This window comes from Lissotriton helveticus, chromosome 8, assembly GCF_964261635.1.
Source record: "Lissotriton helveticus chromosome 8, aLisHel1.1, whole genome shotgun sequence".
NCBI classification, from domain to species: Eukaryota; Metazoa; Chordata; class Amphibia; order Caudata; family Salamandridae; genus Lissotriton; species Lissotriton helveticus.
In genome coordinates, this window is record NC_136069.1 from 971,600,792 (window position 1) to 971,626,118 (window position 25,327).

Genomic DNA, 25,327 nt, shown 5'->3' on the forward strand with positions numbered 1-25,327 from the left:
TTTCGCGCACCCGCAATCCACTGCTGATGATGTCACATATTACATCATTCATGACATGGTCAGTGACATCACTGATGACATCTCAAATGACATCACTGATGACATCACTGATGACATCATCCACGTGACAATCACATACACCTTTTCATACACTGGTAAAATCTTTCATCACTCTTTGTAAAATACAAAGTATCATATTTGAATCCATTGTTACAGCAATACAAGTATCTAAAAACCCACTCAGTGATTCATAGATGTATACACACATCTAATCACTTACCTGTAGATTCACTCATACATGCTGTCAATGAACAATAGAACACTATCAAAAATACTTATACACCTAAATCGACATTACACACCAGCACACATCCTATTCACATATGATGTCATCCTACTCACTTATGCAAATAATGGATCATACTTACATATTTACTTAGCTACACACTTATAAAAACACAACTTCATCTATTCATTTAGATAGATAGGCCTGAGTGGGCCTACCAAACAGTCATTACCCACTTGAGTGGGCTTGCAAATCCGCCCATGCCTTGCCCTGTGCTTGGAGCAGTCCTACCCACCCTCCCACCCACAAAGGAAACATAGCACGGTTACATGAGTAAGGTATCATCATGTGATAATTGTTCCTCCTCTGCACTGCCTGACAGCAGCGGGGCGACGCTCTTCCACCATAGCGGATGAGCCGCCACTGGGGGTGCATCATCTACGTGTGCTAGGCCTGGGCGACACGACCCCCAGGTGTCCTGCTCTACACGTCCTACCTTCTCCTTACCTGGACATTGACACTGTGGCGCAATCCGCTGCACTCTCTCCAAATCTGTGACAGGAGCATCAGCCAGGTGGGATTTCACAAGCCTGGGTACAGCAGTCACCACCAAGTCCACTGGTGAACCTCCTGATACAGTTGATACAGCAGGGCCCCCTTAGGCGTGAAGGTGCAGTGCTCCCACCACACAAGTTCGGCACAGCTCAGGGGCCTCACCTTCAACAGCGTCCGGCCAGCCCAACATCATCCAGCCTGTGATGCAGAGAGGTGGCACCCACCATTGGTAATCCCCTCCAGAGCACCATGGTGTAGTGGTGGATCGTAGTATGCGATGCAGACCTCCCTGCGATGGGGCGCAGGAGCGCCTCTACTATTAACAGCTCCAAGGTGCACAAGGTGGTCTTCTCACATAGGTCAGCAACATGTCTCCATGCGACCTGCCAGACTTCACCACCAGGTACGGGCATTCGTCATGCCTCAATGTCTACCGTCACGGCTCATCGACTCCACAGCTCCTCCACATCCCACATCCCACTCCAGGCTCCAGACACAGGTCCAGAAAGGCATTCAGGCTCCATACGCAGGTCCAGCAAGGCATCCAGGTTCCAGATGCAGGTCCAGCAAGGCATCCAGGCTCCAAACGCAGGTTCAGCGAAGCATCCAGGCTGCAGACGCTTGTCCAGCATGACATCCAGGCTCCAGTCGCAGGTCCAGCAAGGCATCCAGGCTCCAGACGCAGGTCCAGCGAGGCATCCAGGCTCCAGACGCAGGTCCAGCAAGGCATCCTGGCTCTCATCCTGGTCATCCTGGATGTTGGGTAGCTTGCAGGGGTTGTTGAGGTGTGCTGCACTTGGCTCAGGCTGCTCCATTCTGCTTTTTTTTGGGGGTTTTATACCTATTTTCTATTGGATGTTGACTGATAGGCTATTTTTTGCATTAGAGACTAAATAAACTCACGTTGGGCTGGCTAACGTGAGTTTTTTTGCCACTAATGGGGCTCTGTTGTTTTTGGCCGCTAACGTCGGATTACCTATCGCCTTTGCGCTGATGTTACCACCAGTTTTCACCGCCGTTCCCTGAAACTATCACCTGTTACTGGGGTGTTGTGAATACACTGCTAATACAGCGATAATTTCACGCAGTAGGCGGTGATAAGAAAACGCATGCTAACTGAGGTTAGCGATAGTTTTCACCCATTTGTGGAGAATATCCCTCTATATTTTAATTAGTGCGCACAGAGATTTTTTTACTGCATGAACAGACTCGAAAAGTAAAAAAAAACTAGATATCATCATGCACAAACATGAAAAGACCATTTGAGAGGTTCACTTATTGTAAAGCATGTGTATGTTTAAGCCTGGTAACAGTGGAAAATAGCATCAACTACAGCCATACAAGGCCACATTACGAATAATTCAGAATTCGATGAGGAAATTCCAGGTGACCGAAATTTTTACTGCCCAATATTTCCATATAGAATTTCTAGAATTATGAGTTACTCCCTATAGAACGGGGATTAACTGTGCTGAACTGGTTTTACTATGCAGAATGTCACACTTGTTTTATTGTTCCGTAAAGGTTAATGCTTTCATTTACTGCCTGCTCAGAGCCAGTGGCAAATGTGAGCTAGGGGTGGGGTGCAGGTGATGAGGAGAGGGGGCTGGCAAGAGTAGGATAGGGAAAGGGAGATTATCACTGGGAAGAGGTAAGCAGTGCATTTTCCCCATGCCACTTCTGAGGGCCAGGTAGGGGCTGGAAAATGGGTTGGGCTGCAATACAACCCTTTCACCATGGTGATTTTACTAGGCAGAATTACCAGACAGTAAAACTGGCCCCAGTGTTCCCAGCCCAAATACATCTGGATATGGGAACACTGACCCATATGTGATCGAGTGAAGCGAAAGTCCATTTGAGAATTCTGCACCGGTTAACTCATTTATCTGGACCATGGTGTCTCCTCTGCAGTCTCGGCATAGCTTTTCAACAGCGGATTAAATTAATTCCTTGTTTCGGCTTTAGCTTTCCAATCACTCCTATTGGCTCACATAACAGGACACCTTTCAGTGCCCCTCAGGATTAGGCAACTGTGGGCCAGGATTTAACAATCATAACCAGTTATTTTAAAAATGGAGTACAAGAACGTTTTTTACAAAATAGAGAATCATATGTATATTGTTCCAATAATTAGTATTTACTACCACATCTGTGCATGATTGCCTTCACCTCCCACTCTTAGTGCATTTGCATATATCATTATGTAATATTGTTTTATAATTTATAGAGGTTATCAAAAAAGATATGTAAACACTGAATCAGCTTCATGAGTGTGGCTCCATGTGTTTCGCTCTATAAGGAGATGATAACAAGGTACATGTGGGACAGAAATATGTGATTTCTCAAGTAAGAGATCATGTATAATGTACCAGATTATGAGTCTTTCGTTGTGGTAATAAATGTGTGAATGTTTGAATATTAGCACACTTGTTCAAATAACAGATATTATTAGACCACTGGTAATTTCACTTACAAGGCATGAATTGCTTTAGATGTAACATACCTTAAAACCTGCACATGCTGTTGTCAAACAGAGACGAGTGATACAGTGAAGGTAATATGTTGACACTGGCATCCCTGAGTGCTCAGTGAACCGGAAAGCTGAAAAGGAAAACCTGGCATTTTGAGCATCTCCATTCAGATTGATCACGGTTAATGGATCCTTATTGCATCTGAAATAAATGACACATTAAATTATTAGGTGTGGTAAAAAAAAATTGCTTGCAATGGTAGGGATATTGTGATGTGAGGATTAACTACTGATCTCACTATTGCATACTAGACATTATTATTTTATATAGGTCGATGATGAAACACCATATAACCGTTACTGTTAATATTTGAAGTAAAAGCTACGTGAAGCGATAAACAAAGGAAGCAAGAAAAGGCTAAATGAAGTAATGTATTGCGGTAACAAACATAAGAGAAGACTGGATGGGCAGCCTAAAAAGACCGTCACCAGTAGCCCTACTAACTACTGCCTCAGTCCCCTTCGGTGTGCTCCAATATCACTGGGTTCTAACTTCCAAAAAGCAGCGGGAGATGAGCGCCCTCCAAAATAGAAGTAAATAAAGTCACTACACATTCCCCTTCCTTTATATAACCATTTCTTTGAAATGAGTAAAAGAAACAAATGAGAGATTAAAGTATCAATGCCAATATTAGCAAATCCACTTTGAGGGAGGTCCACATGTGTGTCTGAGTCTCTGTAGAACATCGGCAGGCAATTGCTACAGTTCTTCAGTAGACAAATTAGGTTCAGCTTCTCCCCTCCCCTGTCTGCAACTGGCCCCATGTGAAATGTATACATCCTCAGAGTATGGAATGCTTTGATTCCTTTCTACAACGCAACTCTTATCTTGAACACGTCTTTCGCAAAAGGCAATTTGGATACGTTACAGTCAAAGTGTGAAATCCCGGTATTGTATAGAATGCCTAGGTAATGTATAGAATGCCTGATGGTTTAGAGGCAAACTAGGAAATATAGGTTTTTTATGAAAGTGTTACATACTTTTCCTAGGCATTCTATACAATTCCTTGGCATTATACAGAATGACCAGTACCATTTACGCAAAGTGTTAAAAGGGCACAAGATGAGAAGCCTTTATTAATTAATACACATTTGAAACTGAAAGAACAAAACTACGAAATAAAGCACAGGATATTCTTACCGGAAAACAATGAAAGCAGAACAGAGATTGAAGTACTTGTTACACTAAGAAAGGCCGGATTAGGTGTATTACATACTTTGGCGGCAGACAATGTGGCAAAGTATACAATGCCTAGGCAATGTATAAAATATCAATCATTTCATACTTTGACGTTCGATTTTCAGGCATTCTATACATTACCTAGCCATTCAATAGAATGCCGGATTTCACACATTGCCGGGCGGGAATAAAATGGCGGGATTAGGCATATTATATACTTTGCGGGCAGACAATCCGGCAAAGTATACAATGCCTAGGCAATGTATAAAATATCAATCATTTCATACTTTGACGTTCAATTTTCAGGCATTTTCAGGCTTTCTATACATTACCTAGGCATTCTATAGAATGCAGGATTTGACACTTTGACTGTAACAGATACATTCCATTTACTCCTGTCCTCATATACTACCTATGTCCAGTGAACTTCCTTGACCTTCGTCGGTGATCCATACTGGTTTAAAACTTGTATAGGCACACCTTGTAGTAATACTCACAGCAGATCACCTTTTGTAAAATAGTTGGTTGTTTCTTTTACGGTTGTTTTTTTTCTCGATCTTGTTTTCAGTTTTTTGTATTTCCAGTGAGAGCTTGTTCTTTTACATCATTTGCCCACCAAGCAAAGGGCAAAATGTGCTTTATTATCACTCTTGAATGGTGCTACTTTTGAATTCCCTGTTTTTTGGCCTTTGTGCTTTCAAAGGTTCCGATACTGTTGCTTCTACACTTAAGTTGTTTGACACTGCCAGTTGCATGACTTCTCTTCCTTTCGACTAATCTGTGGCTTTGGGGATAGTAAGTAGTTGTTTTTAAATGTGCTAAATTATTTTTCTTCAGATAGCTTCTGATTTCATGTGATGTAAATTAGACACCATTGTCAGTTACCATTGTCTCTGGTAGACTTTCTCTATTAAATATGTCTTCCATAAATATGGTTGTGTCAGCAGGTATCTCTTTCATAAATTGTATTTCAATTCACTTGCTTTTGCAGTTCACCGTAATTTTTGCATATGTGTGACTTACGGGTCAGGCATAGATAGATTGGTCCTATATCATCTAAGCTCAACTTTTGCCCAACTTCGTTGGGGGCTTCAACTACTGTATATGACGCTTAACGTGTGCACAAACGTTATCTTGACTAATTCAAGCTATGAACTCATTGATCCAATCTTCTACTTCTTTATCCATTCCAGGATACCAGTAGTTTTCTTTCTATCTCTGGGGTATATTCACAAGGGGATAGCACCACCCGAGCATCACTTTTAGAAACATTCTGGTGGCTCTATGCCCTGATCGATAATTAATAAGCGGCACTAAGCCCCATTGAGTGGCTTAATGCTGTCTTGTAAATTGGGCCCCTTGACATGCAGTACTTTGCCTGAAAGGGGTGGTCAATGGGTGTTGCTGCGGGCGTTCCACCGCAACACCCATTGCATTTTGATGCTGCCCAAGATTTACAAGGATGTGTAAATCTGAGGCAGCGCCAAAATTGAAAGCCATGCAATATCAGGCGCTAGAATGGCGCAATTAGGAGGAATACTCATTTTTAGCTCCAACACTAGGGAAAACATAGGAGTGTGCCATATTGTTGTAAATAAGCATCCTTGCGTTTTAGAAATGGAGTGTGGTGCTACCAAAATTGTTGCAGCTCTGGCATTTCCTTGTAAATATGCCCCTATGTTTGGTGAAAGTTTTTCCTAGATGTCAACGATACACCATATCAATCAATTTATTTTTCAGAGCTATCTTGCACTGATAATTTGTCCTGTATTTTCTAATATGGTTGCATACATGCTTCAGTAATTTTCTCTGTAAGCCTTCCTTGTATGAATCTGTACTTCAGGGCCACATGTACCACACCTTTTGCGGTTGCAAATGGAGAATTGGGATGTTTGCAAATGCCAAAGAGTTGTCTGGCAACTACTAACTCTATTTTGTGAGTCTGTACCCTATTACCGACTCGCAAATTGGGGTTTAGGAGTCAGTATTAGGAAGGGACATTTCAAGGGTGCACGCTTCAAACATTGAGTCGTAGGGGCACGTATGAATGTTTTGTGACCGGAATGCGGTCACAAAATATTCATATTTTACTGACTCTGTGAATGTGGTGGATAACCATTCAGAAATAGGAATGGTGGATACCTATGAGGGGCACTACAATTTGGTGGTAAAAGAGCACTGTGAGAGGCTGGCATGGTATATGATGTCCACTAATGTAAGTGGGCACCTTGCACCAGTCCAGCCAACGCTTATGGTGATTTAAGAGGTCTTAGACAACCTTAGAAAGCTCTCTAAGTGGTCGCTGTGGAGAGCAGCCTTCAGGCTTAGTCTTGAAGGAGTGTCAAGCAGCTTGCTTTACCAGAAGTCTATTTTAAAGTATAGATTAAGTGAAAAGAACCACACCATGGGCCCCATAAGGATGGTGGGTGGATCGCCCCCGCCGGCCCGGCGGTAGTCACCGATGGCCCGGAGGGGGCGATCCGCCCGTCATCGTTGCAGCAAAGACGCCCCACCATATTACAATGGCTGGGGGGTCCGCGGTGGACGGAAAGACCATCCGCCACTTTTCCACCTGGTCGACAAGTCGACCAGGCGGGACACTGTTCAATATAGTGGCAGGGGTGTCTGAAAGACACTGCCAGCCATATTAGAATGTGTCCGGGAACATGCCTTTCCGTGACGGCATTGCCGCCACGGAAAGGCATGCGGAGTCTGCTTGCGGGGGCCCGTTGCGGATCCCCAGGGACTCCGGGGGGTGGGGGATGCACATGAAGGGTACCTATGGTACCCCCCTGCTTTTCAATGAACAACATGGTAGGCACCGCGCGTTACCTGTCACGTTGTGCATTGAAACGCACAACCTGCCTTTGTGGCATTGCGGCGGACGGTGCTCTCTGCACCACCCACCACAATGTTGCAGATGCGCCATGCGCCCGCCAGTGTGGCGGGCGCAACCTAATTGGGATTGCCCGCTGAGGTTGTGGCGGTCCCGTTTCTTGAGGGTATGGCGGGTGGACAAAGTCCGCCCGCCATACTATGGGGCCCCAAGTATCAAGTATTTATAAAAATATGTATTTATTATATAATACTCTCTAGAATGTTCGAATATCTCCAACACAGAGATAAACCCAATGCATACAATACGTTAGCAAAGAAGCACAGTAAATAGCACGAAATATACAATGGCCCTACAGGGGACTAAACCATATACAAAGAAAGTGGTATAAGAACTATGACTCAAGTCAGGACGATGTCGAGGGAATGTTGAATTGCTAGGGACCTACAGAACCACCCAATATAAACAGGGACTCCACGGAGATCGTGTGCAGTGTGGGAACACAACTGCGTGCTCCGTACAAGTCTATGTGTAAGCCGCAGTTGGATTTTTAAAGATTAAGGACCCTACCCAGTGGACCCTGAGGAAACTCTGTGGAAGACAGAAGGTTGGTAACCCACCGGACACGTGGATACCCTAGTACCCAAGTTACCTATGCCAGGGAAGCCGAGTGCATTTGTGGGAAGTGGTGTCTGAAACCTCAGTTGAAACCAATGGAGGACTTCAGGAATGTGCAGCTGCTGGAAGAGGAGAGAGTGTTCATGGGAATCCATATGTGGATTCTTGAAGAGGAGTACCTGAATGCAGTGGGGACAGAGTCTAAGTCACTCAAGGGTGACCAGGAGGCTTCAGGATGGATGATGAGGACCTTGACTCTGCAGCTGTGAGGACCAGGCAACGCTGAGTAGGACCAGGGGCTGTGCACAAGCTGATCCACAAAGGATGTCAAGTGCTAAGGGATCGGCGGTGGTGGGAGCACCAACAAGCCTTGACAAAGAAAAGCCATGCAGAAATCAAAGAAGGAGCAATGTCGGGACCAGCAAGGTCCAGGCGACTCACTAAAGGCGGGGGAGTCAGGGCAGGCCCCAAGCAATCAGGGGAGTCCAAAAGAAACAAAAGTGACCCTCAAGTAGACCCGCAGGCTGGAGGCACTGGAGTCGGGGAGGACGTCAAGCAGCTCACAGTAGGCCACGGTGCAGACAATGCGGTGTGGCTGAAGATTCTGGTCACAAGGGGGCGTGGTTTAACTGCGCTGCAAGATGGCTGCTTGGTAAGGGCACTCTGCAGCTGTGAGGACCAGGCAATGCTGAGTAGGACCAGGGGCTGTGCACAAGCTGATCCACAAAGGATGTCAAGTGCTGAGTCATCGGTGGTGGTGAGAGCACCAACAAGTCTTGGCAAAGGAAAGCCATGCAGAAGTCAACAAAGGAGCAATGTCTGGACCAGCAAGGTCCAGGGGACTCACTAAAGGCAGGGGAGTCAGGGCAGGCCCCAAGCAATCAGGGGAGCCCAAAAGAAACAAGTGTGACCCTCAAGTAGACCCGCAGGCTGGAGGCACTGGAGTCGGGAGAGGACCTCAAGCAGCTCACCAAAAGATGTAGGCCACGGTGCACACAATGCGGTGCTCCTGGGCTTTGCCTACGAGGTCACATTTCGAGGAGGCAGTCTGCTTTGGCTGCAAACTGCTTCTCCGGTGTCCAGGTTGCCCTGGATGATCGTAGCCTTTCAAGAAGTGATCGGAACCCCTTACTTGATGTGCGGCAGCTGGACGGATGGAGGCGTGAGGAATCCTGTAGCCTGGTCCCCAGTGTGCTGATGAAGTATGGGGGAACTGGCTCTGCCCCTCCGGGGGGACACCGGCTCGTACTCCGAAGATGCAAACAAGCCGCGCCGCCATTGTTACATCAGGGGACATCCTGCGTGCAGACCGGGAGGCTCCGCCGTAGGGCCAGCAGAGCAATGGGCTTCACCTGGACAGCGAGGTGAGCACAAGGCTCCTTCTGTGTCTCGCATTTCACTGGCGGTCTCCGAGCTCGGAGATGAGGGGGACCGCTGTGTGCGAGGTGAACTGCCATTTTCAAACCAGGCAGCCTGGAACGCACAAATAAGGAAGACTGGGCGGCGGACCTGTGGTGCCGCAAGGCTACCCCCGGACCGCAAAGTGGGTACCGGACCCTCTCAATGCCACCGCCCACTTCTGGGCTCCCCTGACAGCTGGTGAAAGCTGCTCATGTGGGCTATTAAGTGGCTGGCCCAGTCTGGGAAGCGCAAGGCCCTGTGGAACTGCCCCCTGCAAAATTGCTGATCGAGTTCTTTGCTGCAGGCTGGCCGGGTGTGCCCAGCGATACAGGTAGGAGGTGAGGGGTCTCGTGTGCAAGCGCGACCAGTGACTGGGGTCAACAACAATATCAGGTGGCAGGTGTGGATGATCCTCAGGGGGCATTAAGCAAACCACAACGTATTGGTGCACAACACCAAACAGTATCAATATCACACCGGCTGTTGATATATGGGGGCCCGAACAGTGGGAGATGGGTACCGTTAAAGTGAGGCTCACTGAGGCTGCCATAACCAACGCTTACCATGTATCGGTGCACCTTGGAGGCATGCCACAATGGGCAAACAGGACGCAAAACAGCCAAAACTGACAGTTGACAACAAAAGGGCCACTAGGTTAAAGGAGTCCGACCCGAAGGGAGGCTCAGACCGCCCGCTTGACTCGCAGGCAGAGGATCGTTGGGAGGACTTGCGCACACTAATGTTAAAGATGCAGTCAAGCATTCGCACCATAGATACGAAGCTTGATGTGCTCACTTCTCAGCTTGACGCAGTCAAAAAACAGATGAACACACATAAGACAAGGCTAGATGTGCTTGAAAATCGCAATTCAGACTGCCATGAGTTTCAGGTCGAAGCAACGGAGCAGCTTCAGCATAAGGACAAAGTACTAGGTCTGATCAGGCCAAAGAATGAGGACTTGGAGGCCAGGTCTCTCCAAAGCAACTTGAGGATCACAGAGATTCTGGAGACGACCACCATATCTAAAATAGAGGCTTACATTGCTGACCTGCTGCGGGACCTCTTTGGCCCTGATCTGTCCGCGGTGTTTGCGGTCGAGAGAGCACACTGCGCATTTGGCCCCAAACCCCCGTCCGGAGCTACACCTAGGCCTATCCTTGCTCTGATCTTGAACTATCAGGACCATGATCTCATCCTGAGACTTGCAAGGGAGTGTGGGACCACAACTCATAAAGGGAACACAATTTAATTCTACCCTGATTTCACCCCGGCGGTGCAGGTGGCACTCAGGGAGTTCCTGCCTGCGAAACGCATTCTGCTACAGGCCAAGTTCCCCTATTCCTTGCTGTACCCTGCTAAGCTTAAGGTGACACACAAGGGAACGAATCATTTCACGGATGCCAAATCCACACTGAAATTTGCTAAACACATTGGGGGTAAGAAGCACACACATAGTTTGAATGCCGGAAACACACCTGAAGACAGACTGAGTGATAATGATTAATTGGGGTTCTGCAATTACGCAATTGTAACTGCGTTTTTGATCTGCCGGGTCTAGACCGGGAAAGGCTACGGTTTTGGTGTTGGGGTAGGGCAGTAACCCTGTGCAGCGGCCACGGCGGGAGCGGTTGTCTCTAACACACGATACATAGATTTGTCTCTCTGCCTTTTTCATGGCCACCCTGCTTTTGGTAGGGGTCTATGCCGGCGACACTGCGCCCCCCCAGGAAAGCTCCCAGCTGTTGTATTTGTTTTAAATGGGGTAACGACCTGGTGTTGTCAATGTTAAAGGGGGAGGGTTTAACACAACCTGTTTGGGGTATTGGTGGGGGAGGGGGAGGAGTGGGAGGGGGAAACTTAATATTTGCTCTTAGCCAGTTTATTGCCACATAGCCAGAAAAACCATACGGGGAAAATGCGGACTGCACAGACATCGTTTTCAGGTTGCTACAGGGGTGGGAACCACGACAAACACCGCACAACACCTCGCACTGTTTGGACATTGGGAGGTTTGAGCAATTCAAGGCCCACTAGTGGCATCACACCAGGTAACAACAATTGTGGTATGTCGAGTCTACGTTTTTTAACCTGGAACATTTATGGTCTGAACAATCACATAAAGACCAGAATAGTTCACTCCTACTTATTAAGGCATCACATAGACGTCTGCCTATTATAAGAGACACACTTGAACAGCGCACCCTCCTCTAGACTAAAGGATAGGCGCTGGGGACACGTTAACTCTTCCATATATTCAAACTACTCTCGAGGAGTGGCAGTGCTTGTGAGGCAGGGACTGGATTGGAGGAGCGCAAATCTTTTCTCGATTCCGAGAGCAGATATATCGTACTGCTTGGGGACCGGGGTGCATACGGACACCCTGAATTTTTTCAAAACATATGGGCCAAAAGAAGAGCAACAGGATGCAACACTATCATCTGGGGAGGGGACTTTAATGCGGTACTGGAAGACGTGATGGAAATGAAGGGGCTGTCCCGCTCCCTTCATCCTAACACCAGAGCCACATTAAATGCTGTTGTGTCAGATGGTAATTTGATTGACATATGGGTCAACGCCACCAACACACTAAGGAAGGCACATGTATCTCTGAAAACCACAGGGCATGGTCCAGGTTAGATTGGTGGCTGGTATATGGGACGTGGCGACATGGACTTGCAAAATATCTCATCTTCCCAGATCCTTGTCTGACCATGCTCCTTGCCTCCTGCGCCTCAATATGCAGAACTCAACTAGAAAAAAATTCAGCTGGCAGCTACCCCGAATGCCTTACTGGATGAAGATTTCAAGGAGGAAATAAGGGGGGACATAGTAGACTATTTTAATCTGAACACTGGCTCAGTCTCAACCCAGGCCTCTTTATGGGAGGCCTTTAAGGTGGTTATCATGGGTAAATGCATAGCACGCCAAGCCGGGGTACTGAAGGCAATCAGGGGTACACGCGCATCCCTCGAGAAACGCATCAAGGAGCTCAAAACACAATTTTACACCACCCTTATAGCTCAACTGCTGGAATTTGGGGAAGAGGCACAACCGGAGGTGAAGTTTATTGGTAAACACACACAAGGCAGAGGGTATGGGGAGGACTGGACTACGGCAACGCCCTCTACGCCGGAACCACTGCCAAACTCCAGAAGAGACTCCAGCGGATCCAGAACGCCTCGGCGAGACTCATCCTCGACATCCCCCGACGCAGCCACATCTCCGGACACCTGAGAGACCTGCACTGGCTCCCGGTCAACAAGAGAATCACCTTCCGGCTCCTCACCCACGCGCACAAAGCCCTACACGACCAAGGCCCGAGCTACCTCAACAACCGGATCAACTTCTACACTCCCAAGCGCCTCCTCAGATCAACCAACCACGCCCTCGCCGCCGTCCCCCGCATCCGAAGAGCGACAACAGGAGGAAGATCCTTCTCCTACCTGGCCGCCAAGACCTGGAACTCACTTCCGACCAATCTGCGCCTGACCCAAGACCACCTCTCCTTCAGGAAGAAGCTCAAGACCTGGCTGTTCGAGCAGTAGCAGCACCCCCCCCCCCTCCTCCCAGCGCCTTGAGACCCTACGGGTGAGTAGTGCGCTCTACAAATGACCTGATTGATTGATTGATTGAGGGGGATAGGCCAAGGAGAACCCTTGCAAATATGCTCTGAGCCCCTCGATCAACTGCTATGTTACTGAGATCTGGGGTGACAGCCCACCCGTGATCATTGGCCCACAAGACATTTTGGATAAATTTACACAGTTTTATGCCAATCTATACACGGCCACACACTGTTCAGTGCCAGAGGGCCTTCAGGCTTTCCTGGATTCCCTGGAGCTGCTCTGGTTGGGACGGGGGCACAGAGAATATTTGGATGTCCCTTTCTCTGTCGACAATGTCACACAGGTAATTTGTGGCCTCCCACTGGAGAAGGCACCAGGGTCTGATGGCTTAACCACTGCATTTTACAAAACATACGCAGAGGAACTGGCCCGCACCTAATCGATTTATATGAAGAGGCCCAGTCCTCAGGTATTCTACCGCCTTCAATGCATGAGGCCATCATTATCACTTTGCCATAGCCAGGGAGAGCTAATGACGAAATTGATTCATACAGACCACTTTCGCTCATAAACGTGGATGTTAAAATATTGGCAAAGCTGGTCGCTAACCGATTGCAGCTTTTGCTACCATTGATAGGCCACCCAGACCAATCGGGATTCATCCCTGGAAGATCTACGTCACACAACCTTCAAACCTTCATTGTAGTTCACTACCTGCACCCTACCACGCAAGCAAATGCTTTATTCCTTGCTGCCACAAAGGCATTTGATATGCTGGAGTGGGCATATCTACTCGCGGTCATGGAGAGAATGGGGTTTAGCTCTCTTTTTCTGGATCTCATACGCCTGCTCTACACAAAGCCATTTGCCAGGTTCCGAGTGAATGGTATTGTGTTGGGCCCATTTGGCATATCGAGGGGTACAAGGCAATAGTGCCCACTTTCTCCCATGCTTGTTGCAATTGCGATGGACCCATTAGCAGTGCGAATCAGGCAACACAACACTGCAAGGGGCTTGGGGTTTTGCACAAGGGGTCTTCTGATCTCGCTGTGCGCGGACGACATTAACCTATACATCAATGACCTGGTGGCAAACACCGCCCCAATCCTTCGTGAACAAATCAAATTTGGAGGCCTATCTGGAATTTCAATAAACTGGGCAAAGTCCACTATATTTCCACTAACGGACACCACCACACCATTCCCTATTGATTATCCCCTCAAATGGGCCACTGGCCCAGTGAAATACCTTGGCATTTTTGTCAGCGGGAACATGCAGGCTATCTGGAACATAAATTGTGGGTGCACCGTCTCATGGCTGGAGGAGAAAGGTAACGAGTGAGCCAGCCTCCCTCTCTCCTTAGCGGGGAGAATTGCAGTAGCGAAGATGGTGGTCCTGCCTAAACTGTTGTATTTATTCGTAAATATTACGATACCTCTTACACAAGTCTTCTTCAATTCAATTCGCTTGTTACTAATATCAATGATTTGGGCAGGTCGACAGGCATGGGTCTCATGGAAACTCTTAACTTTACCTCTGTCTGAGGGTGGCTTGGGAGCCCCAGACATCCAATTGTATGCATTCTGCGCTCAGGCCCAGTTCCTACACTTTTGGGTACATCCCACCGTATTCCAACCACACACGGCAGTGGAGATGGACTTTGCGGCACCAGTTCCTCTTCAGGTGGCCATATATCAGACATACAGACGACCGAGTGATGGCATCCACACGGTCGGAACCCTGGAGTGGGCGTGGGATAGACTCCTGGAAAGAACTCATCTTAAATTCTTATACAACCAGTCCTTTCCCCTGGCACATAATCCCATGATACCTACAATGGAGGAGGGCGCCAGTAGAGCAATAGCTAAAAAAATAGGCTCAAACACCTTTGCTGATCTATATACGGGGTATGGATTCATGACCCCCCAGAACCCAAAGAGGAGAGCGCAGTGTCCTTTTCAGAACTGTTCTTATACTATAAACTCAGGGCCACATGTAGGAAACTATACACCACATTCCCCAGTCGGTCTCCTACACTGTTTCCCCTTGAACACATTAAAAAACAGACTCCCCTCGCAGACTCATAACACGCATCCAGAGTAATATGCAGAGAACCACCCCTCTGTTGACACACAAGGCTTTTCAGTCCTGGAACACAGAATTGCACAACCAGATAATGGAGGATCAGTGGGCCATTTGTTGCAGCCAACTCACGGTTCTGCCCCCCAACTACAAGCTGCGCTTGATTCATTTTAAATACATACACCGATTTTACAGTACTCCCTCCCAGTTACACTGCATGGGGATTAGGGCAGATGACCGTTGCTGGAGATCTGGTTAAACCCCAGCCACGTTTATACACATGGCATGGAGCTGCCCCCCCGACCTCATATTGGTCAAAGATCTTCACTACAGTATGCAATATAATTGGCACGGTTGATGACACTGATCCACTAATTGGACTATTGGGGTATGTTAGAGACATGCCAGTTTAGGAATCATAACTTACACGCTATGCTATTGCTTTTTGCTAAGCGCCGGATAACCATGCACTGGGGAGAAGGGAAGCCCTGTCCGCGGAGGCTTGGATCCAAGATGTAACTTTTAGTCACACACAGCTTACAACCTTTTGGGAACTAATGCTGTCTTCATCCGGGCCAAAAGACATATGGTGTCCGTTTATGGACTGGACGCGTACAAAACATGAAGGTTGGTTGGGATCTCCAGTGGTGTCTAGTGATTTGCAGGTATGAGCTCACAAGCCTCACTACAGGTGACAACTCAGAATAGGAGCTGAACCGACCCCACGCTAATATATTAGTAGCAAAACACCTGCATAAGTCCTTATCCAATTGTTAGCCCCTGGTGCGTTGGTGTCTAGATCGAAATCCGACTTTTCACACCCTATTGATGTAAAATGTATGCTAATTTGTACAGGTTGATGTATTCACTAGACTAATCCGCTTCACAGTACTGTATCTCACAAATACATGGAATGTGACGTTGCTTTGTGCAACTGGACATGTTGTTTGCATTAGTTTTTTTTTTTTTTAAATGTCAATAAAGGAAACTACAAAAAAAAAATGATTCTTCTTGGAAAGAAGCCAACAAGCCTTTGCAACTGCACGTTAGAAGTGGTACCCAAGGGTTCGGTTATTGCAACCCCTCATGAGGGATGCTGGCCTAAAACTTGGTGAGAGGGTATAGCAGGCCTTGGGAGCTGTGGTAAACCACCAACTGTGTTGCAGAGCCCACGGAGTCTGGAAGTGCTCAGGATCTGCAGAACGGTCGACTTAGTTACGGTGCCTGCAAATGTTGGGGAGTGACTCCTTCACTCCAAGGGAGATTACTTTGGTTGTCTTTGATTCTTCACAGGCCTCGGAGGTTCCTGTATTATGCACAGGCACAGACCATGCAGCAGACTGGAAGGGAGACAAAGTCAAGCCCAAACGAAGTCCAGCGAAGTCCAGAGTTCCCAGACAGGTGAATGCAGTGGTGTCTTATCTGAATCTTATCCCGCAATTAATCTGACGACCTACGCCCAGGTAAGCCCTTAAGTACCCTAGGGAAAGGGTTGGGAAGATTCAGGGGACCCTCCCAAAGGGAGGGTGTGGACAGGGGGAGGTTACTCCAATATCCTTTGTCCAGTTTCACACCAGAGTGGGAGCCAGCAGCTCCCAGAACTGTTTTGAACTGGACTATGCACAGGGACACCAAATGTGCCCTTCATACAGACTTTCAGGCACTAGCAAGTGCACCCACCCGGTCCCGATAAAATAAATCCTGTCTGGGAGGTGGTCACACTTCCCTGTGACAGGTTACCTATTGTTCTACCTTACTCTGCTCGGGCTTGGCTCAGCAGCAGGAGGGCAGACATGTGTCTCTCGTTGACAGCAACCATTTTGTGCTGTCTAGGAATAGAAGGTTGGTATCTGGAACACTGAGAACCTAATGGAGGGTCTTCCACTGCTTGGAATCATACCTTCCACACCATTTATGGTGTGTGGGTATGATTCCAACATGTTTGATACCAAACATGATAGGATTTGTTGCAGCCATATTGGAGATGGTCATCACGTAATTACGAAGTGCCCATGTACATAGTATATGGCTGCTTCACTGACAAACCGGGGCAAGGGACTTTGTAGGCTGTAAGTTACCAACCTTGCCAGTCCACCTTGGAGGACACCTTCGGTCACCACCTCTACTTCACGAGCCTCTCGCGTGCAACAAGCACTGATTGCTTTTGCTGTTTTCTTCAGCTGTGGCCGCACGAGCACAGATATCGGAATGGATGTGCAAACAATTCCTGGAACCCATGTTTTTTAGAAGCGCCTGGCGCCGCGCCAGGCTACAACGTGCCCAGCATACCTTATCTCCTCTTACGGGGCCCCTGGGCAGCTGCAGCCCAACTGTACTGAGGCCAAAATACGTTAATTTGATGGGGCGGCCAAGCTGCAAGGTTTTGTTTTTTTCTCTTGCTTGTTCCGGGTCAAAGTCTGATGAGGTCCACAAAAACGAGTCCTCGTGGCCCCGGCTGAAACTACTGGCTTAAATTAAGTACTGCTCAAGCTCAAATTCGAACATGAACAAATGGATGGAAAATATAATACAATGAACTATGTGTTCTTCTTACTTTGTGGTTTTCGAAGGATTGGATGTGTTTTGGCTTTTTGCAAAATAATATATTATTTTTTCATTCTGTATGCCGTCCTATCAAGTATTGCATTTGTTTACATTGCATAGCAAATATGGGGTCCCAGGCACTACCAACGTGCATGCGACTGGATATGAGAAATACCTGTTACCGCAGGCTCTGCGAGGCAAACACAATCACATATACTGCCCGTTTCATAAAATGCCTGGGTACGGTGCATTGTGAAAAGACGGTATCATTCTGGCACGACCATTAACTAATAAAACATCATATGCTAGTTTATTGTGGTAAGAAACCTGGGGCCAGATGTAGGTAGGCCAATACCGGTCGGTAACGGCCGAATTTACCGATTTTCGGCCCTTACCGACCGGTATTGGGCGATTGGGATGTAGGGGGCCCAAAAACATCGGAATCGGTAAATTTACCGACTCCGCTAAGTTTACAGAATCGGAAACCTTACCGAATCGGAAAAAATAGCAAATCGGTAAAAATATACCGAATCAGTAAAGTTTCCGAATCGGAAAATTTACCGAATCGGAAAATATACAGAATCGGTAAATTTACCGAATCGGAAACTTTACCGATTCGGTATATTTACAGATTCAGAAAATAAGAAATGGTAAAAATGAGTATTTGAGATGTAGGTAACCTCTTAAATACCGAATTTGCATGAAATTCGGTATTTAAGAGTCGGTATTTACCATGGATTGAAATCAGGTGGTAAACAGGTGCAGGGTATAAAAAAGGCCCCAAAATGCAACATTTTCACCAGAATGGCGGCATTCTATGTCATTTCGAGGCAGCTACGGCTATGGGCAGAAGGAGAGAGGGTCTGGAGGAGGGAGGAGCATGTGTACAGGCAGAGGATCACTCTATTCCAGCTAACTGAGCCAGAGATCCTGCAAAGGTACAGGCTAGCTCCCCAAACTATCCTGGACCTAATCAGGGACCTCCACCCACTATTGGAACATCCAACCACAAGGGCACACGCCATCCCACCCCATGTGCAGGTGCTGTGCAGCCTACACCTGCTTGCATCTGGGAGTTACCAGAGTGTGGTTGCTGCGGTAGGTGGGGTGTCCCAGAGCTGTCTGTCACATTTCTTTAAAAAAATCATTCATGCCATGCTGCAGAGAATGCACCACTACATCAGCTTCCCTGCAACGCATGCTGAACTGCTCAGGACAAAGACAGACTTTTATCAAATGGCGCATTTCCCAAACATAATTGGCTGTATTGATGATACCCACATACCAATATGCCCACCTGCTGCCACAGAGTACATTTATCGGAACAGGAAGTCCACCCACACCATAAATGTACAGGTGATCTGTGATTCCAAGTACATGATCACTGACCTAGTAGCCAAATTCCCCGGGAGTACCCACGACTCCTACATCTTCCAAAACAGTGGGATCTATGCACGCCTGACAGCGGGGGAATTCGGAGAAGGATACTTGCTAGGTAACACACTGTGTGAAACTCCCTTGATACGTATTGCAGGTGGATGTGTGTGTGTGCATGTGAGTAATGTTTTTTCTTCTTACTATTAGGGGACAGTGCATATGCCCTCCGGTCCTTCATCCTCACTCCCTACCTCAACCCTACAACACCAAGTCAGAGGAGATACAACAGGGCACACAAAACAACCCAAAACATTGTGGAGCACACCTTTGGCATGTGGAAGAGCAGGTTTTGCTGCTCCATAAGAGTGGAGGTGCCCGCCAGTACACACCAATCACCTGCTGCAAGATGATTACAGCCTGTGCAATGCTGCACAACCTTGGGGTCAAGAAGGGCACAGAAGTGGATCTCTCAGATTATGAGGACCATGATGACGAGGAAGCAGTGCCTGAACCACACGCATCTGGAGTTGCAACACCAACTGATGGCAGACACAGACGGGATGAGATCCCACGCAACTACTTTTAAGTAAGTAAAGAGACACAGACAGGTGGAGTATGCACCAAATGTAGTTTAATTTTGTAATGATGTAGGTTTTTAAAGCACAAATGTGCAACAAAAAGTATTTACCTGCAATGATGTCAGTCCTGGTTCACTTCACCATGAACTGTAAAAGTTATTTCCTTCCTCGCTTCCCAGTACCACTTGTAGGTAGCTCTCCCTGCTCACTGTCTTGCTGGCCTGTGGCCTCAGCGTGGCGCCTGCTCCTCCTTGTTTCTGGGACAAGGGTGCTTCCAATGCTGCTCCTGCTTGTGCTCTCCTCACTTACAGGCACATCCAGAGCAGCTGTGTGTGCAGTTTGGGCATTTAACAGCGCCTCAAGAGCACTGGTCATCCTGCCCATGCCCCTAGTGACCTCATTGGTGTTTTGGGTCATAGCCTCCTGCATGTTACTGCTTCTCCTGCATAACAGGGATGTGGCAGTGGCCAGGCGGTTGATGGCTTTACTTTGGCCAAGAGCACGCTCCCTTTCCTTGCGCGTTGCATCGAAATCAGTGTCTAGTTTGGTGCAAAGCAGCTGCACCGAGTTGTTAATTCCGCGCATCCCTGCTGCCATCTCTTTGTTGACTTGTACGAGCTCACTGATGCCCTTTCCTATTTCTCCTATGTTATTGTTCAGGGACCTCATTTGTCATTGGCATGACTAGATGGTTCTTCCCTGCATCCTCTGTATTCTCACCATTCTCCCTCCAGACCACGGAACAAACTTGGACCCTCAACTGGTGAAGTACCGGGTTCTTTAGAACCCAGCGGTGCCAGGGGACACACCCAAAGACTTCGGATTCTCCTGTCTCAGACTGCAGAAACGCAGAGACTTCTTGGTGACGTCAAAGATCAGATTTTTTGGCTGCAACCAGTAACAGGTATCCTAGAAGTACAACACGGTGTATGTTCTCAGGAGACTGCTCAACTTTACAAAGCTGGTCATCCCTTTTATACAAAATATTATGCTTCAGGCAAACATTCTTTATTTACAGTTGACCATTCACATATTTTCATGTCAAAGAAAAAGCAGAGTCATGATGACGAGCCCATATTTCAGTTTGTCCAGCCCACAATCAATTACCCGGCAAGGCCCAACACTTTTCATCAGATAATCGGACGGACCCCTAATAAAAACGGGCACCTCCTCATCGTAAAGCAGGCCATAAAGAAAGGAACAGAGGCAGGTGTGTGTGAGATTAGACATAGTTGTGTATAATAAAGAGTTTATGGCATGTTGTGGCTTGATCCCTAATCTCGTTCGGCCACTGGGAAAGAAACAGGCTGAGCAGGTTTGGCTTTAGGCAACGGAGTCAGCTTGCCCAGGTCACACAGGAGTCAGCAAAAGGTGTACGTGTCCATGGACCCGGTCGGCCTTAGTCGTCGGCCTATGTGAGGGCAACCACACAATGGCTGCCGTACACAAAATGGAACCTGAGGGTTCAGAACGGAATCCTTGATTTCAGGGTGATCGCGTTACTTGAATATGACGAAAAGACTTGTATATAGTATACTCGTCATTATCGGTCTGCTGATACCAAAATCGTCATGATACGATGATGTTTATGACACGGGACTAAAATATCAGTACCACAGATACTCCTTTTGCCCTTACATAGGCAATTAACCTACACTCACGCTAATCTGAGTCCAGGTCTATATTCATAAAATCATTGAGATGTTGCTGTAGCATCATCCTATTACTTAGCTCGTTTCTCGATACAGGTTTCCTTACACATGATGTAGCACAGAGGCCACATATAGTAGGAGCACACTGTACGCACAGACAGAACAGGAAAAGAATGGCTAAGATCATCCCAATGACCATCAGAATCTTCCATCCCTGTTAACTATTTACTTTACAACCAAGAATGTTTTGCCCGAGGCCCAGAATTGTGTATAAGAAGAGAAGCCTGACTTTGTAAAAGTGTGCAGTCTCCTGAGAACATACCTGTATTGTACTTCTAGGACACCTGTTACCTTGGTTGCAGCCAATAAACTAATCTTTGACTTCACCTAGAAGACTCTGAAGTTTCTGTAGGTCTGGATCAGGAGAACCCGAGGTCTCTGGGTGTTGATTCCCTGGCACCGCTGGGTTACCGGTTCTGTGCCGGTTCTTAAAAACCCAGTACCTCAAACTAATTGGTGTTGGTGCAAAAGCTGAACGAAGGAGTTATTGATAAATTCTAATCTTCTAACGGACTCATGTCCAGGCAAAGGGAAAAAAAAATGTGAGGAAACAGTAGGAGGAGGTATGGGCTGTGTAGTGGGTGCAAATGTCACTCGAAAATAAAATAAAACATATCCTATTAAAAACATCATTACACTAAGCAACATGAAAATGCATAATATCAAAAAACTTTTTCTGGTCATCATTATACACATTTTGGCTTTAAAGTTCATCTCTTTGGCAGGTCTCTCCATCTCGAAAAACTCCATCCTCTAACCTTGCTGCTCACGGAGGTAGGGTGTTCCGTGCTAAGGAATGCGCCTGTCAGTTCAAGGGAAACGCCCAAGAACCAACCAGAACCGTCGACCTTGTGTCTTCGGCTTGCACTCCAAAGACTTGTCGCCCGCGACCCTACAGCTGAACACGGATGGTGGTTCGAAAAACAAAAATCAAAAAAGTTTCTCAGATGAGAGAGCTGCACTTTTCAAAAATAGCAAACAAAAGGAACTTCATTTGTCCATAGTTCTCGGCCTCAGATTGTAACGGCTTTTCTCTGGTAATGTCTGATCACGAAACAATAGGTCAGGCTCAGTAGTGTCCAGTCGACCTGAAGATGGCACGGCTTCTTGCAAAAGATCGTCGCTTTCACGCTCAGAATTTGTCCCAATTAAACGTGCATCGCTGAAAGGCAGAAAACGAGGCACAGTCTCAGTCTCAGAATCTGCAAAACCCTCCTGGACCCACCGGTCGTACGGCAGAGGCAAAGGGACCCTCTTACAATGTACGCCGTGGATCCAGTTCTTCTTTCCTTCCACTCGCACTGCGGATCTCGTTGACAAAAGGACTAGGTAGGGGCCGGTCCAACGGGGCTGATCATTCTTTGTCCGCTGGAAGTTCCTAACTAGGACCCACGATCCAGAATCGATGATTTATTTATTTATTTATTTATTTATTTATTTTTAACATTTATTAAGCGCGAACAAATGCCCGCAGGCGTCTTGGCGCTGTACTTTTAATACTCTCCTATGTGATCTTTAGTTTTGTGATCTGACAATTTTCAGAGGTCGAATAACCATGTCTTCAGTTTCTTCCTGAAGAGCATGAGATTTGGGCTAGATCTTATGGTTTGCGGGAGTGTATTCCATAGCTTTGGGGCGGCAACTAGGAAACGTCTGTCTCCCCAGTTGACCAGCCTAGTCCGTGGCACTACCAGATCATTCTGTCTTGCTGATCGTAGCGTCCGAGTAGGAATGTATGGGGTAAGATGGTCACACAAAAATTGAGGGGCTTGCTGATGTAATGACTTATAGACGATGCACAGTGTTTTAAATTTGATTCTATTCCTTACCGGAAGCCAATGAAGATTTCTCAATGTCTCAGCTATTGGTTTGAATTTAGGGATGTTAAGGAGAAGTCTGGCTGCCGCATTCTGGATTGTCTGCATTTTCTTGATAATCCGGACTTGAGCGTTGGCAAGCAAGCCGTTGCAGTAATCCAATGCTGATAGGACAAGGGCGCTGACCAATGTTTTGCCAACATTTTTAGGGAGAAAAGGAAGAATCTTCCTAACCAGTCGTAATTTATAGAAGGCTGTGGAGGCCATTTGATTGGCATGTGCCATGAAATTTAAATTGTCATCGAAGATGACACCCAAATTTCTCACCTTCGTGGTTGGTTTGGGGACAGCTCCAAAAGAAGATGGCCACCAGATTGAAGACCAGCTGGGACTGAGGTGGCCAAAAGTGACCACCTCAGTTTTCTCGGAATTTAATTTCAAACAGTTTGCAGACATCCATTGTCCAATGGCCAGCATACCTGTTTTGAAATTCTCCGCCACTGTTTCCCCATCATTTCTGACAGCCAGTATCAGCTGTGTATCATCTGCATATGAGGTAAGGTTCATCCCGTGCGCTTTGATGGTTTTTGCGAGGTCCGACACATATATATTAAATAGTGTCGGACTAAGGGATGAACCTTGAGGTACCCCACATGGCAGTGATAACTCAGCAGATGTGAACTGGCCCATTGTGACGGCCTGAGATCTCCCTGTCAGAAAGGATGCCAATAGTTTTTTTGCTAGACCTTGCACGCCCATTTTTTCGACACGGTTGACTAAGATCTCATGGTCAACCGTGTCGAAGGCGGCCGACAGATCTAAGAGAACTAGTAGTGCGGTGCCACCCTGGTCTCTGATTAGTTGAATATCATCCGCCGCCTTAATGAGCGCAGTCTCCGTTCCATGAGACTTGCGGAATCCAAATTGTGTTTCATCGAGCAGATGATATTGCTCGATGTATTCCGCAAGTTGGACATTCATGGCTTTCTCAACTATCTTAGCAACGAATGGAAGGTTTGCTATAGGCCTATAGTTTTTCAGTTCAGTTTTATCTAAACCAGGCTTCTTCAAGAGCGGTTTTAATAAGGTCTTTTTTAGATAGTTAGGGAAGACACCTGTACGGAACATTAGGTTACATATCTGGGTAATGACTGGGATCATAGTGTCCATTAGCAGACGAAGGGTGTTCAAAGGACAGGGGTCCAGGGCCGATCCAGATTTGATTGTTTTAACAATGTTCTGGATTTGATCCTCCGTTACCTCTGCAAAACAAGAGAGGTTATTGCTTAATGAAGGTGTATTTACTTTTTCATTGCCATGGTTAACTCCAAGATTGAATGCTGAAAAGATGTCATTCACCTTGGTGAAAAAGAAAGCTGCCAAAGAGTCACAGAAAGTTTGTGAACAAGGGGGATTAAGGTCTGGGGCACATCCCGCCAGATGTTTAGTTATTTCAAAGAGCTTTTTATTTGAATTTTTTGCATTTTCAATTTGCTCTGTGTAATACCTTTTTTTTGTTTCTGTAATCAGAAGTTTATATTGGGATAAAGATTCCTTATACACTTTCCTGTTTTCATTATCGTATTTTTTCCTCCAGATTCTTTCTTTATTTCTGCATTGCTGTTTAAGTTTTTTCAGCTCCTCAGTATACCAAGGTGCTGAAGGGGAGCTTCTATTCCTGGACAATCTTTTTACTGGTACCAGCTTGTTAGCTGCCTGGCTCACCCATGTTTGGTATTGCTCAATAACCGTTTCTGGGTCATTAGCCCAAGTAGGTAGTGAGTCCTGTAACGCATCCTTAAGGCTGGGAATACTAATGTCCTTCCAGACTTTAAACGATTCTCGTTTGGAGAGAGGAGTTGTTACAGTGGGTGTTTTATTAATTTGTATAGTTGCCGATATCAGGTAGTGATCAGACCATGTCAGTGGCAGGACATCGGTTACTATCATATTGTCCAAATTAGTGAATATACCATCCAGGGTATGGCCTGCGGTATGTGTAGGTCCTTTCACCAACTGAGATAGACCGACAAGCTCCATTTCAGATTGCAGAGATATGGTGTCTTTATCTTCATTACAGTCTAGATGAAAATTAAAATCACCTAGCAGTGTTATAGATTTATCTGTGGCTAAGGTTTCTAGCATAGTGGCAATTTCTGTGAGAAATCCTGACCGAATTTCTGGTCGTCTATATAAAAGTATACCTTTGAAGTTGTATGAAGGGGTCAGGTAAATATCAAAATGA

At 46.6% G+C, this 25,327-nt stretch overlaps 1 protein-coding gene across 1 annotated transcript in view; it reads right to left on the reverse strand.

The window, feature by feature from the left end:
• LOC144771837 (zona pellucida-like domain-containing protein 1) overlaps nt 1–25,327 on the reverse strand; it is a 558,912-nt gene that overhangs the window by 157,519 nt on the left and 376,066 nt on the right. Inside the window, exon 8 of the mRNA XM_078656105.1 lies at nt 3,345–3,513. Within this exon, the coding sequence (XP_078512231.1) occupies nt 3,345–3,513 (169 nt within the window). The remainder of the gene's footprint in view (nt 1–3,344; nt 3,514–25,327) is intronic.